The sequence below is a fragment of the Oncorhynchus mykiss genome, chromosome 3 (assembly GCF_013265735.2).
Source record: "Oncorhynchus mykiss isolate Arlee chromosome 3, USDA_OmykA_1.1, whole genome shotgun sequence".
In the NCBI taxonomy this organism is placed as follows: domain Eukaryota; kingdom Metazoa; phylum Chordata; class Actinopteri; order Salmoniformes; family Salmonidae; genus Oncorhynchus; species Oncorhynchus mykiss.
In genome coordinates, this window is record NC_048567.1 from 57,191,337 (window position 1) to 57,207,195 (window position 15,859).

The following is a 15,859-nucleotide window of genomic DNA, read 5'->3' on the forward strand; positions in this document are numbered from 1 at the left end:
AACCTAACATCATAAATTCAGTTGGTGAAAGTGCTATACACCTCATTAAGGGAATACAATTTCCTTCCTCAATTGAAATACCCTTCATGTATCACCTGACTCGAGCTCATTGTGGAGCCTAATAAGAAATACGTGGGAGATGAACAATAGAGCAGGTAGGATAATAAAAGTACCTTTATAAGTAATCCAGATAACCTTGCCTAGGCCTCCTTTCAACACACAGATGCTTTTTTAGTATTGACTATATTTTTTAAGAGAGCAATGGAAGAAAGGACATGGTTTCCTTCTCGGGGGTTTTCAGCTGGTGGAAATAAGGATGGCAGAAATGACAGTGTGAATGAAAGCAGTAGTCAATAAGAGCAACAAAAAAGAAGCATCCACACAATTCAACAATTAAAATAGAATTCACATTTTTAGGAGGAAACGGTGAGCCTCAATCCCATTTCCAGGTCTCTGTTATTGTGAGGCATTCAAAACGAGCAGGAACTATTTCAATGTGACAGTTCAATATGAGTGTCAAACAAGTGGTTCATGAATTCTTTCATCCATCAAAACTATGCTCAACTAGATGGGTCCTTTCTTTTCTCCCTAAAGCTGCAATTTAAAAGCAGAAACCAGCAAATTACCATAGCTATTCAAATGATTTGTAATTTTAATAAATATACAATTCTGTGTAGCCTACGTTTGATCTGAGTAGCCTACGTTTGATCTGAGTTTTCTAGAGAAATAATCTCACAACATTATGGGGCATGATCTTGTATCGAAACTCATGCCAGAGTACAGTGCATTCGGGAAAGTATTCAAACTTTGACTTTTTCCACATTGTTACTTTACAGCCTTATTCTAAAATGGATTAAATAAATAAAAAATCCTACATCTACACACAATACCCCATAATGACATAATGGTTTTTCGAATCTATTGCAAATTTATTACAAATAAAAAACAGAAAAACCTTACTTAAATAAGTATTCAGACCCTTTGCAACGAGACTCGAAATTGAGCTTAGGTGCATCCTGTCTCCATTGACCATCCTTGAGATGTTTCTACAACTTGATTGGAGTCCAACTGTGGTAAATTCAATTGACTGGACATGATTTGGAAAGGCACATACCTGTCAGAGTTAACAGTGCATGTCAGAGCAAAAACCAAAACATGATCGAAGGAATTGTCCGTAGAGCTCCGAGACAGGATTGTGTCGAGACACAGATCTGGGGAATGTCTCCAAAAACACAGTGGCCTCCATCATTCTTAAATGGAAGAAGTTTGGAAACACTAAGACTCTTCCTAGAGCTGGCCACCCGGCCAAACTCAGCAATCGGGAGAGAAGGGCTTTGGTCAGGGATGTGACGAAGAACATGATGGTGACTCTGACAGAGTTCTTCTGTGAAGATGGGAGAACCTTCCAGAAAGACAGCCATTTCTGCAGCACTCCACCAATCAGGCCTTTATGGTAAACTGGCCAGACGGAAGCTACTTCTAAGTAAAAGGCACATGACAGCCCGCTTGGAGTTTGCCAAAAGGCACCTAAAGGACTCTCAGACCATGAGAAACAAGATTGTCTGGTCTGATGAAATCAAGCGTCACGTCTGGAAGAAACCTGGCACAATCCCTACGGTGAAGCTTGGTGGTGGCAGATTCATGCTGTGGGCATGTTTTCAGCGGCAGGGAATGTGAGACTAGTTAGGATCGAGGGAAAGATGAACAAAGCAAAATACATAGAGATCCTTGATGAAAACATGCTCCAGTGAGCTCAGGACCTCAGGCTGGGGCGAAGGTTCACCTAACAGGACAACTAACCTAAGCACACAGCCAAGACAATGCAGGAGTAGCTTCGGGACAAGTCTCAATGTCCTTGAGTGGCCCAGCCAGAGCCTGGACTTGAACCCAATCGAAAATCTCTGAAAATAGCTGTGCAGAGACACTCCCCATCCAACATGACAGAGCTTGAGAGGATCTGCAGAGAATAATGGGAAAAACTCCCCAAATACAGGTGTAATTGCTGCCAAAGGTGCTTCAACAAAGTACTGAGTAAAGGGTCTGAATACTTATGTAAATGTGATATTTCAGTGCTTTATTTTTAATACATTTGCAAAAATGTCTAAAAACCTGTTTTTGCTTTGTCCTTATGGGGTATTGTGTGTAGATTGATGAGGAGAAAAAACTATTTAATATATTTTGGAATAAGGCTGTAACAAAATATGGAAAAAGTCAAGAGGTCTAAATACTTTCCGAATGCACCGTAGACCAGGTTTGAGCAGAATCATACAGCATGGAGCAAAAAGTCAGGTTCAAAATTATTGGCACCTTTGATAAAGATGAGAAAAAAAAGACTGGATAACTTATTCAAATATTGAGCTATATTGTCATGACGTTGTCCTCTTTGGGTACAGCAAGCCCATCCCCCTCTCCCAGCCTCCCCCTGCCTCCTTCAACTAGGCTGCTGTGGTCAGAGAGAGGTCGTAAATTCCTGAGAAGACCCAGCCTCATGGCCACACAGTATAAGAGACAGAGTGAATTTTCATAGAGAACAAAGGAATTTCTTCCACCTCACAGAACTTGAGGTCCGAACAACATTTATGTTCCGGAGAAAGTATAAAAGATCGGTGAAGAATCCAGCTATGAACTGGTCCGTTACATTTTGGTGAGGCTCATGGGAGACGGTGCGGCCACATTACCATAACGCTGTTTATATAATAGCCTCAGATATGAGATTTACATCTAATTGTTGTATAAGATGAATGAGTGAGTATGATACTGTTTGTAAAATTGTGTGATGTGATTTTAGACTGTTTAATGAAGGAAACTCCAATTCCCTTTTGAGTTTAACTAAATCAGAGGACCGCCCTTTAGCCCAGTTAGGGTCAGGCATTCTGGGACAGCCCTTTTCTGCAATTCTGAATAAAACCCAACTTTGAGAAATTATCACCAGACCATGTTTTTCTCCATTAGGAGGGGACGAAGGTTGCAGACCATTGCTGAATCCTTTAACCATACCACGTGGTTAAACTCTTAGACAATCGATACAGACAGAATAAGACAAGTCTTTGATATTAATTACTAGTCTGCAGCTAGGAATTTGGTATCATTGAACGCGAAGAACGACAACCGCCGAAACATTCACTCCATAACGAAACGGATGAATGTCGCTCTGAACTATCCCCTCTAACCTGGACAAACTCTCCAACAGAAACTAACTTTTCAACAGCGATCAAGATGACACACTGAGCGTAAATATATATATTGATTGCAATTGTTCCCGAATGAGTGAGCGTTCATGTGCAAAGGATTAGTATTTCAACTGTTATAATTATTACTCTGTAGTGACTTCTCAGCTGACTCCCCCTTTTGTCCACCAAGCCGCGATGCCGGTTTAGCCCACTAGGGCACATTCCCCTATCATTTCTTGTAACCATATTTACCTTGATTGTTTGTTCATGTATTTCTGTGAATTACTTAGTTAGTAATAAATAAATGATTTAAGACAATTGATGTATGGATGACTCATAGTGAAGACTGGGTTCGTGCAGATAACCAACAATTTACAACGTTTGGAATGAGACTAACGTGAGGTAAAGTAAATAATTCATTAATCAGAAGACTATGGATCAGATATGAAAATATCTTTGTAATCTGAATATTTTGTAATCTGAATATTTTCCTTGGTGCCCCGACTTCCTAGTTAATTACAGTTACATGATTAATCAGTTTGATCGCGTAACACTAATTACAGAGAATCTTTGATAAAAACTATAAGTCTTCAGTTTAATGATAGTAAAGACACTACAGTATGCTGAAAGAAGTTGGATAATTATTTTATACTAATATCATTGCTCAGTGAAAGATTTTGTTTAACAAACAATATAATTATTTCTAAAAGGTGACAATTATTGGTACCCCTTAACATTCTTATAAAAAAAAAATCTAAATAAATTAAATCTGCATTAACATTCTATTTTATTTCAGTTAATCTCTTTTTAAGAAACTGTACTGTGGCCTTCCATGGCTTTCTGTTTCACTGGGGTATAAAAATTAGTTAACAAGCATGAAAAAACCATTAAGAAGTTTAAACCACTGGAACAGTGGTAAACTTGCCTGGTATTGGACACAGGTGTACTGTATCTTGTTAAAGTCAATGGGATTATGAACTTTACCAAGTACCAGGACATTTTAGCCAAAGACCTGGTTGCCTCTGCCAGGAACCTGAAACTTGGCCGCAAGTGGACCTTCCAGCAAGACAATAATCGCAAGCGCATATCAAAATCCACATAAACAGCAAAACCCACATTTTTCAATAGCTAACTCAGTCTCCGGACTTTGAAGAGGGCAGTCCTTAGGCGCAGACTGAATGATATAAAGGCTCTGTAAAGATTCTGTATTGAGGAAATATATATAAAGCAAGGGTGGGCAATAATTCTGGACCTGACTGTATCCCTATATAAAGCAAGGGTGGGCAATAATTCTGGACCTGACTGTATCACTATATAAAGCAAGGGTGGGCAATAATTCTGGACCTGACTGTATCACTATATAAAGCAAGGGTGGGCAATAATTCTGGACCTGACTGTATCACTATATAAAGCAAGGGTGGGCAATAATTCTGGACCTGACTGTATCACTATATAAAGCAAGGGTGGGCAATAACTTTGGCTTGAGGGTCACATCGGGATGTGAAAATTCAACAGAGGGCCGCACAGATCATTTCTCAGACTGGCAGGTCAAAGGGCAGATATTTGGAAATATATGTAGGTCCATTATAATTTCTACACACAACAATTGTTTTTGCCCGCACACACTTTTTCAATTCTGCCCACACATTTTCTATAGGATTGAGGTCAGGGCTTTGTGATGTGTGGTGGTTTATTTCTGCTTTACCAAATGAGGAGAGTTACAAACTTCACACACCAGTCAGAGTTATACTTAAAGTACATCTTAAATAATAAGAGCTTTGCAATAGCCTTTTGACTTTCAATGATGCGCCATCTCTAATGAACCAATGAAAGTACCAACATAAAAGTACAAAGATCTTTTATAGCCAAGATACACCCCTCTCAACTTACATGACGAACCACAGATCTTAGGAACAGTTCACAAAGGGACATTATAATTGAGAAAGGAGTATTTCTTAGCCAGATAACAATCACTATAAATTATCGTTCAGTTTGGTCCCTTAAGACGAGGTTCTAATCTCGTTCCTGGTAATTCATAGCACAGAACCATTACCTCATGTTATCTGGAATGCTCTTTAGGTTTTATCACCCAAAGACATCGTAAATCTCCTCTGTCAGTGCTCTCTCATAGAGGCCCATCCTCAGTGGAACACACACACAATAGTTAACAGAATACTCTATTATGGTCGAATAAAACAACCATTATAATGCAATACAAGCATTATAACATAATCTTGCAATTTTCCACGACAGATGGCCACTCCAATACCTTGACTTTGTTGACCTTAAGTCATTTTTCCACAACTTTGGAAGAATGCTTGGGGTCATTGTCAATTTGGAAGACCCATTTGTGACCAAGCTTTAACTTCCTGACTGATGTCATGAGATGGTTTCAATATATCCACAGAATTTTCCTTCCACATGATTTCTTCAATTTTGTGAAGTGCACCAGTCCCTCCTGCAGCAAAGCACACCCACAACATGATGCTGCCACCCCCGTTCTTCACGGTTGGGATGGTGTTCTTCGGCTTGCAAGCATCCCCTTTTTCCTCCAAACATAACGATGGTCATTATGGCCAAACAGTTCTATTTTTGTTTCATTAAACCAGAGGAAAGTTCTCCAAAAAGTACAATCTTTGTCCCCATGTGCATTTGCAAACCGTAGTCTGGCTTTTTATGACGGTTTTGGAGCAGTGGCTTCTTCCTTGCTGAGCAGCCTTTCAGGTTATGTCGATATAGGACTCTTTTTACTGTGGATATAGACACTTTGTACCTGTTTCCTCCAGCATCTTCACAAGGTCCTTTGCTGTTGTTCTGGGATTGATTTGCACTTCTTGCACCAAAGTACGTTCATCTCTAGAAGACAGAACGCCATACCGCGTTCCTGAGCGGTATGACGGCTGCGTGGTCTCATGGTGTTAATGCTTGCATACTATTGTTTGTACAGATAAACGTGGTACCTTCAGGCATTTGGACATTTCTCCCAAGGATGAACCAGATTTGTGAAGGTCTACAATTTGTTTTCTGAGGTCTTGGATGATTTCTTTTGATTTTCCCATGATGTCAAGCAAAGAGGCACAGAGTTTGAAGGTAGGCCTTCCACAGGTATAGCTCCAATTGACTCAAATTATGTCAATTAGCCTATCAGAAGCTTCTAAAGCCATGACATAATTTTCTGGAATTTTCCAAGCTGTTTAAAGGCACAGTCAACTTAGTGTATGTAAACTTCTGACCCACTGGAATTGTGATACAGTGAATTATAAGTGAAATAATCTGTCTGTAAACAATTGTTGGAACAATTACTTGTGTCATGCACAAAGTAGATGTCCTAACCGACTTGTCAAAACTATAGTTTGTTAGCAAGACATTTGTGGAGTGGTTGAAAAACGAGTTTGAATGACTCCAACCTAAGTGTATGTAAACTTCCGACTTCAACTGTGTATACAGTATGGACCGGGTTGATCATGAGCCACCAGTAACTCTCAGGCCACCTAGGAGTAGCTCACCAAACAATTCTGAAAGTACATGAAATGTTCACGTGTTCTACCTCACAAGAATCAGACACTGCAACCTCCCAGCAACAAAACATTGACATTATTTAACCCCTGGTTAGCCAGTATTGGCTTTAAAAGCCAAACCCGTAGCACACGCTCCAGCAGGTATATTTCACTGGTCATATATATATATATATATATATTTTTCTTTAAAACCTAACACGTTATCTGCCAATTAATTTCCAGCAATATTGCCCATATGTCTGTGTGGTGCGCGTGTTTGTCGATCACTCCGTGTGTAGACAGTTGATGTGATAACAAACTTGTGGGTTGACAGAAATACTTTCACCAAAACCTCCTCAATTAATTGTTAACTGCATAGTAGGCTTACCTGGCAGATGTACAGTACCAGTCAAAGGTTTGGACACACCTACTCATTCAAGGGTTTTACTTTATTTTTTACTATTTTCTACATTGTAGAATAATAGTGAACACATCAAAACTATGAAATAACACATATGAAATCATGTAGTAACCAAAACAAGTGTTAAACATATCAAAATATATTTTATATTTAAGATTCTTCAAAATAGCCTTCCTTTGCCTTGATGACAACTTTGCACACTCTTGGCATTCTCTCAACCAGCTTCATGAGGTGTACCTCACCTGGAATATATTTCAATTAACAGGTGTGCCTTGTTAAAAAAAAATATTTGTGGAATATCTTTCCATCTTAATGCATTTGAGCCAATCAGTTGTGTTGTGACAAGGTAGTGGTGGTATACAGAAGATTTGGTAAAAGATCATGTCCATATTATGGTAAGAACAGCTCAAATAAGCAAAGAGAAATTACAGTCCATCAATACTTTAAGACATGAAGGTCAGTCAATGCGGAACATTTCTTCAAGTGCAGTCGCAAAAACCATCAAGCGCTATGATGAAACTGGCTCTCATGAGGACTGCCACAGGAAAGATAGACCCAGAGTTACCTCTGCTGCAGAGGATAAGTTCATTAGAGTTACCTGTCTCAGAAATTGCAGCCTAAATAAATGCTTCACAGAGTTCAAGTAACAGACACATCTCAACATCAACTGTTCAGAGGGGACAGTATGAATCAGGCCTTCATGGTCAAATTTCTGCAAAGAAACCACTACTAAAGGACACCAATAAGAAGAAGAGACTTGCTTGGGCCAAGAAACAAGAAACGGACATTAGACCAGTGTAAATCTGTCCTTTGGTCTGATGAGTCCAAATGAGAGATTTCTGGTTCCAACCGCCGTGTCTTTTTGAGACGCAGAGTAGGTGAACGGATGATATCCGCATGTGTGGTTCCCACCATGAAGCCTGGAGGAGGTGGTGTGATGGTGCTTTGCTGGTGACACTGTCTGTGATTTATTTAGATTTCAAGGTACCCTTAACCAGCATGGCTACCACAGCATTCTAAAGCAATACAGTTTGACACATACAACAACACAGAGTTACACATGGAATAAACAAACATACAATCAATAATACCCCAATAATACCACATCTGGTTTGCGCTTGGTGGGACTATCATTTGTTTTTCAACAGGATAATGACCCAACACCACCTCCAAGCTGTGTAAGGGCTATATTACCAAGGAGAGTGATGGAGTGCTGCTTCAGATTACCTGGCCTCCACAATCACCTGACCTCAACCCAATTGAGATGGTTTGGGATGAGTTGGACCGCAGAGTGAAAGAAAAGCAGCCAACAAGTGCTCAGCATATGTGGGAACTCCATCAAGACTGTTGGAAAATCATTCCAGGTGAAGCTGGTTGAGAGAATGCCAAGAGTGTGCAAAGCTGCCATCAAGGCAAATGGGTGGATACTTTGAAGAATCTAAAATCTAAAATCTATTTTGATTTGTTAAACACTTTTTTGGATACTACATGATTCCATGTGTTATTTCATAGTTGTGATGTCTTCACTATTATTTACAATATATAAAATAGTAAAAAATAATAATAATTGAATGAGTAGGTGTGTCCAAAATTTTGACTGGTATTTGTTATTTGCAAACTAGGCCATGAAATGAGCAGCAGCAGTACAGAACCATCACTAGACAGGCACATTAGACGGCACATTCCTCACTCACTAGATGCGCAATAAAAAATAAATAATCTACTTGTTAGTTTTCTTCCAGACCCCCACAAGAAATGGTCTTCTGTTGTAATTTAAGCATTTACATGAATATCCAATTGTTTCTCTATAAACAATTGTAATGTTGAGAGTGAAAAACAAAAACCAGGAAAAATTCAACTGAGAAAACATAATTTGGGAAAATATCAAACATAATTTGGAGAGAGAAAATCACAGATTTTATAGGGCCATCCTTTTATTAAGAGTTGTTAATTTACCATTATTTATTTTACCAAGTATGTTGACAGAAAACGTTATTGTGTACAGTAAGGACCAGTGGAAGAGTTGCAGGCAAGAGGAAAAGAGAATAATTTGAAAGTTTGAAAATAAATGAGTAGCTCTCATGCTAGAAAAGGTTGGTATGGACTATATATAAAGTATTTAGCATGGCTCTGGGAGTGAGGGTTGTTACCATCGTCTTAGATGCTGTTCTTGTACAGGGACACTTCGCAGCGCTGTCCCAATCACCATGAAGAAGGCTGACAGTAGAAGAGACACCCGCAGACCTGCAGCACAAGAGGGGAGAGATGTAGCATGAAAGGGGCGAGGTGGAGAAAGAGGGGAGAGATGGCGAGAGAGTAAAGAGAAGAGGGGAGACAGCGATGGGAGAGGTGGGGTTGAAGTAGGTTAGTTTGGGGACTAGAGAGAGAAAAATGGGAGGTTATTCTGTAAAACTGTTCCAAATGTTACAGTACTACTACACAGTGCATTCAGAAAGTATTCAGACCCCTTTACTTTTTCCATTTTGTTAAGTTACAGCCTTATTCTAAAATATTTATTTTTTAAATATCATCAATTTACACACAATACCACGTAATGACTAAGTGAAAACAGGTTTTAAGAAATGTTTGCTAATTTATAAAATTTTTAAAACAGAAATACCTTATTTACATAACTATTCAGACCCTTTGCTATGAGACTCGAAATTGAGCTCAGGTGCATCCTGTTCCCATTGAGCATCCTTGAGATGTTTCTACAACTTGATTGGAGTCAACTTGTGGTAAATTCAATTGATTGGACATGATTTGGAAAGGCACACATCTGTCTATATAAGGACTCACAGTTGACAGTGTATGTCAGAGCAAAACCAAGCCAGGAGGTCGAAGGAATTGTCTGTAGAGACAGGATTGAGTCAAGGCACAGATCTGGTCCCCAACAACACAGTGGCCTCCATCATTCTTAAATGGAAGAAGTTTGGAACCACCAAGACTATTCCTAGTGCTGGCCGCCCGGCCAAATTGAGCAATCGGGGGAGGGCCTTGGTCAGGGAGGTGACCAAGAACCCAATGGTCACTCTGGAGCTCTGCCAGAGTTCCTCTGTGAAGATGGGATTACATTCCTGAAGGACAACCATCTCTGCACCACTCTACCAATCAGGCATATATGTTATACTGGCCAGCAAGAGCCACTCAGTAAAAGGCACATGACAGTCTGCTTGGAGTTTGCCAAAAGGCACCTAAAGACTCTCAGACCATAAGAAACAAGAATCTCTGGTCTGATGAATCCAAGATTGAACTCTTGGGCCTGAATGCCAAGTGTCACTTCTTTTTTTCCCCTTGTTTTATTATTTTTGTTTTATTTTACCCCTTTTTCGTGGTATCCAATTAGTAGTAGTTACTGTCTTGTCTCATCGCTGCAACTCCTGTACAGACTCAGGAGAGGCGAAGGTCGAGAGCCATGCGTCCTTCGAAACACAACCCAACCAAGCCGCACTGCTTCTTGACACAATGCACATCCAACCCAGAAGTCAGCCGCACCAATGTGTCGGAGGAAACACCATACACCTAGCGACCTGGGCAGCGTGCACTGCGCCCAGCCCGCCACAGGAGTCACTAGTGCGCGATGAGACAAGGATATCCCTGCCGGCCAAACCCTTCCTAACCCGGACAACGCTGGGCCAATTGTGCGTCGCCCCATGAGCCTCCTGGTCGCGGCCGGCCTGCAGCAGAGCCTGGGCTCGAACCCAGAATCTCTGGTGGCACAGCTAGACCACTGCGCCACCCGGGAGGCCCGCCAAGTGTCATTTCTGGAGGAAACCTGGCATCATCCCTTAGGTGAAGCATGGTGTTGGCAGCATCATGCTGTGGGCATGTTTTTCAGCAGGGACTGAAAGATTAGTCTGGATCGAGGGAAAGATGAACGGAGCAAAGTACGATCCTTGATGAAAACCTGCTCCAGAGATCTCAGGACCTCAGACTGGGTGAAGGTTCACCTTCCAACATGACAACAACCCTAAACACACAGCAAAGACAATGCAGGAGTGGCTTCGGGACAAGTCTCTGAAAGTCCTTGAAATGGCCCCGCCAGAACCCGGACTTGAACCCGATCGAAGATCTCTGGACTATAGAGACCTGAAAATAGCTGTGCAGTGACGCTCCCCATCCAACCTGGGAGAAACTCCCCAAATACAGGTGTGCCAAGCTTGTGGTGTCTTAACCAAGAAGACTCAATGCTGTAATCGCTGCCAAAGGTGCTTCAACAAATTACTGAGTAAAGTGTCTGAATATTTATGCAAATGTGATATTTCTGTTTTTCATTTGTAATCTATTATATGTCCCCCAAAACTTTTTTTGCCTTGTCATTATGGGGTATTGTGTGTAGAATGAGGGAAAAAAATATTTAATACATTTTAGAATAAGGCTGTATCAAAATTTGGAAAAAGTCAAGGGGTCTGAATAATTTCCGAATGCACTGTATATACAAAAGTATGTGGACACCACTTCAAATTAGTGGACTATGCTATTTCAGCCACACCCGTTGCTGAACGGTGTATAAAATCGAGCAAACAGCCATGCAATTTCCATAGACAAACATTGGCAGTAGAATGGCCTTCCTGAATAGCTCAGTGACTTTCAACATGGCACCATCATAGGATGCCACCTTCCCAACAAGTCAGTTAGTCAAGTTTCTGCCCTGCTAGAGCTGCCCCAGTCAACTGCAAGTGCTGTTATTGTGAAGGGGAAACATCTAGGAGCAACAACGGCTCAGTTGTGGTAGGCCACACAAGCTCACAGAACGGGACCGTCAAGTGCTGAAGCGTGTAGAAATTGTCTGTCCATGGTTGTAACACTCACTGTGTTCCAAACTGCCTCTGGAAGCAACGTCAGGACAAGAACTGTCGTCGGGAGCTTCATTAAATTAATTTCCATGGCCTAGCAACCACACACATGCCTATGACCACCATGCGCAATGGCAAGCGTCGGCTGGAGTGGCCATTGGACTCTGGAGCAGTGGAAACGCATTATCTGGAGTGATGAGTCACACTTCACCATCTGTTAGTCTGACGGACTAATTTGGGTTTGGAGAATGCCAGGAGAACGCTACTTGCCCGAATGCATAGTGTCCACTGTAAAGTTTGGTGGAGGAGGAATAATGATATGGGGCTGTTTTTCATGGTTCGGGCTAAGCCCGTAAGTTCCAATGAAGGCAAATCTTAATGCTACATCATACAATGACATTCTAGACGATTCTGTGCTTCCAACTTTGTGGCAACAGTTTGAGGAATGCCCTTTCCTGTTTCAGGACGATAATGCCCCCGTGCAAAGCGAGGTCCATACAGAAATGGTTTGTCATAATCGGTGTGGAAGAACTTGACTGGCTGGTACAGAGCCCTGACTGCAACCCCATCGATCACCTTTGGGATTAATTAGAACTCTGACTGCGAGCCAGGCCTAATCGCCCAACATCAGTGCCTGACCTCACTAATGCTCTTGTGGCTGAATGGAAGCAAGACCCCGCAGCAATGTTCCAACAAGGCTTCCCAGAAGACTGGAGGCTGTTATAGCAGGAAAGGGAGACCAAGTCCATACCCATGATTTTGGAATGAGAGATGTTCGACGAGCAGTTGTCCACATACTTTTGGTCACATAGTGTATTTTCTATAATTGTTGAGATCATTCTAAACATTATCCCAAATATGAATCACTAGTCCCCAGTCAACTCCCCCCAAACCACAACATCCCAGTTCTCTTCCTCATATACACACCCAGAGAAATGCAGCTTCCTTTCTGACTTAAGTCTACATTTTCAGTTTCCACCACATGACCATCATTTAAGAGAACTTCTGTTCCCCTAGTCATTATCTGTTCCCCAATTTCCCCTTGGTAGTGATGAGTGCGAGTCACTAGCTGAAAAAGTACACAATTGGTGACAAATTGATAATCCTATCATCAGATAAACTAAATCTGATTTTGATCACTGCCTAGTTAATTAATGGTTTAATAAATACAAATAAAATAAAGAAATGTTGGGGAAACATGAATTCTGTATCTCCAAATGTTTCTGCGGGTTCCCTTTAGGAAATCTGTTCCTGTCTGTCAGATCTCCATGTACTAAAGATGGCACAACTAAACAATGGCAGATGCTGGTATGTGGATCCTGTGTACAAAATACATTTCATTCTAATCTCTACCAGACAGTCATTGGAGCTGCTTTTCATCAGGGTTGGCCTACATACTACAGTAGCAAAAAATTATATTACACTGTATGACCTGTTTAGATTATGTAACACCCATAGCACTGTCATCATTTTGTTTTTAGAGAGACAGTCATGTCCCTAGATGACTAACTAACCACATGACAAACTTATGACAAATGCCCTTTGCTTTAATATGCTTTATATGTTATTTGCTTTTATGTTTCCTGGGAGATAAATTAACTGTTTTTGTCACCTGACAGTGTGTTCTGTGTGTTAGATGGGTGTTAGCTAACGGTGTCAATCAAGTGATGTGGAGGAACTGGTTTGGTTTGGTGGTTAGCTAGCCTGTATGGGAGCGCTTGTCGCGACACTTATACATGGCTCCTTTTAAGTGTTACTTGAACTGCCTGTAAATTACACTTGACTGGACTGTGTTGTTTGAGAGATTGGTGAACGAGATTTCAGAGACTACACATAAGTGGGTCCTAGCAAAAACTCCACAGAGGCAGTAAGTCAGTCACCATTTCTTACAGGAACATGTTATTCTGTGGAGGCTGGTTTGTAATGGTTACTAAAACGACTTGGTGAAAAGAACATACTGAAAAGACAGAAACATTATGTTATTTATGGCCGTGTTATGGCCGTGTGGTGCAAGGACAACAACCTCTCCCTCAACGTGATCAAGACAAAGGAGATGATTGTGGACTACAGGAAAAAGAGGTCTGAGCATGCCCCCTTTCCCATCAACGGGGCTGCAGTGGAGCAGGTTGAGAGGTTCACGTTCCTTGATGTCCACATCACAAAACAAACTAACATAGTCCAAGCACACAAGACAGTCGTGAAGAGGGCACATCAAAACCTATTCCCTCTCAGGAGACTGAAAAGATTTGGCATTGGTCCTCAGATCCTCAAAAGGTTCTACAGCTGCACCATCACTGCCTGGTATGGCAACTGCTCGGCCACAAGGTACTACAGAGAGTAGTGCGTACGGCCCAGTACATCACTGGGGCCAAGCTTCCTGCCATCCAGGACCTACATACCAGGCGGTGTCAGAGGAAGGCCCTAAAAATTGTCAAAGACCCCAGCCACCATAGTCATAGACTGTTCTCTCTGCTACCGCACGGCAAGCGGTACCGAAGCGCCAAGTCTAGGTCCAAGAGGCTTCTAAACAGCTTCTACCCCCAAGCTATAAGACTCCTAAACATATAATCAAATGGCTACCCAGACTATTTGCATTGCCCCCCTTTTTTTACACCGCTGCTACTCTCTGTTATTATCTATGCATAGTCACTTTAATAACTCTACCTAAATGTACATATTACCTCAACTAACTGGTGCCCCCGCACATTGACTCTGTACCGGTACCCCCCTGTTTATAGTCTCGCTATTGTTATTTTACTGTTGCTCTTTAATTACTTGTTACTTTTATTTCTTATCCGTATTTTTTTAACTGCATTGTTTGTTGGGGGCTCATAAGTAAGAATTTCACTGTAAGATCTACACCTGTTGTATTCGCTGCATGTGACTAATACAATTTGATTTGAACAACATTGCAACTAGGTCAGTCTGAGGGAAATGTTAAGATGTTTCTTTGTTTCCTTTCTTGTGGTTGATTTGGTTTGGAGGGGGGGGGGGGGGGGTAGCTTAGCTGATCAACTTTGATCTATGATTTCTCAGAAATATCGTATCTTGAAAGTTTTATAGGGATTTGTGTGTCAACAATTCACAACTTCATGCACTGCAATAAAACTATATAAATGTTGGAATGGAGACAAAAAAATTTTTTAAATGACATGAAGGAAAGTACATTGTGTTCCAGTACAGTATTGTCAACTGTCATTTAGAACAAAACAACTCACCCTTTTTGTCCATTAGCCATATAAATAGCAGCCAAGGCGCGAACCCCACTGGCCCCCAAAGAACAAGCACGGCGATGTCAGATTTGGTGAAATCGTACGCATGCATGGCAGAGTTCTGAATTGGGCCCCAGGTGTTCCATACTATCCCTTGCATGAACGCCAACAAGGAAAACAGAGTCAGAACCAGCCATCTTCTCCCGTAGACTTGGCTGTAAACTGGCTGAATGCTCGTCTCGCGGTCAGGAGGAACAAGAAGAGGTTCCCTTTCACCCTCTGTGCTCGATGCAGCACCCATCGCATTTGATACAATGTAGCGTTCGTTCAGCAGCGATTTAGTCCGCGCGCTATGTCCAATATTCGATTACACAATGGCAACAAATGTACCGGTATCTAACTTCAATATCAGTTGCCCAGAGAAACAACAACAATCGATGTCATTGCTACTTCACTGCGCATGCCTGGACGTTCACGGAAATGGTCACAATTTTGAAAGCGAAACCTGGGATGTACAGTAGGCATTAATTACTATTAGTTGGATTCCGTTGAAAAACGTTTCGTCTGTTGCAAAACGTTTCGCAACGACAAATGAATGTAGGTCCCGCTCCGTTTATTTCCTTTAGCTAGTGTTGCTTCCGTTTGGTTCCTAAAGTAAACGGTAAACAATTCCCGTTGCAAAACATTTCGCAATAGATGAAACATTTTCCAGCGGAATCTGGCTAAATTAAATCAAATTTGATTTGTCACATACACATGATTA

The 15,859-nt window shown here is 41.3% G+C and overlaps 1 protein-coding gene across 1 annotated transcript in view; it reads right to left on the reverse strand.

Annotated features, from left to right (window-relative positions):
• Positions 1-15,622, reverse strand: part of slc49a4 (solute carrier family 49 member 4) — a 63,524-nt gene extending 47,902 nt beyond the window's left edge. Inside the window, exons 1-2 of the mRNA XM_021597462.2 lie at positions 15,103-15,622; positions 9,239-9,332 (exon numbers count right to left, since the gene is read on the reverse strand). Of these exons, the coding sequence (XP_021453137.2) occupies positions 9,239-9,332; positions 15,103-15,397 (389 nt within the window). The 5' untranslated portion in view covers positions 15,398-15,622. The remainder of the gene's footprint in view (positions 1-9,238; positions 9,333-15,102) is intronic.
• Positions 15,623-15,859: the final 237 nt, after the last annotated feature.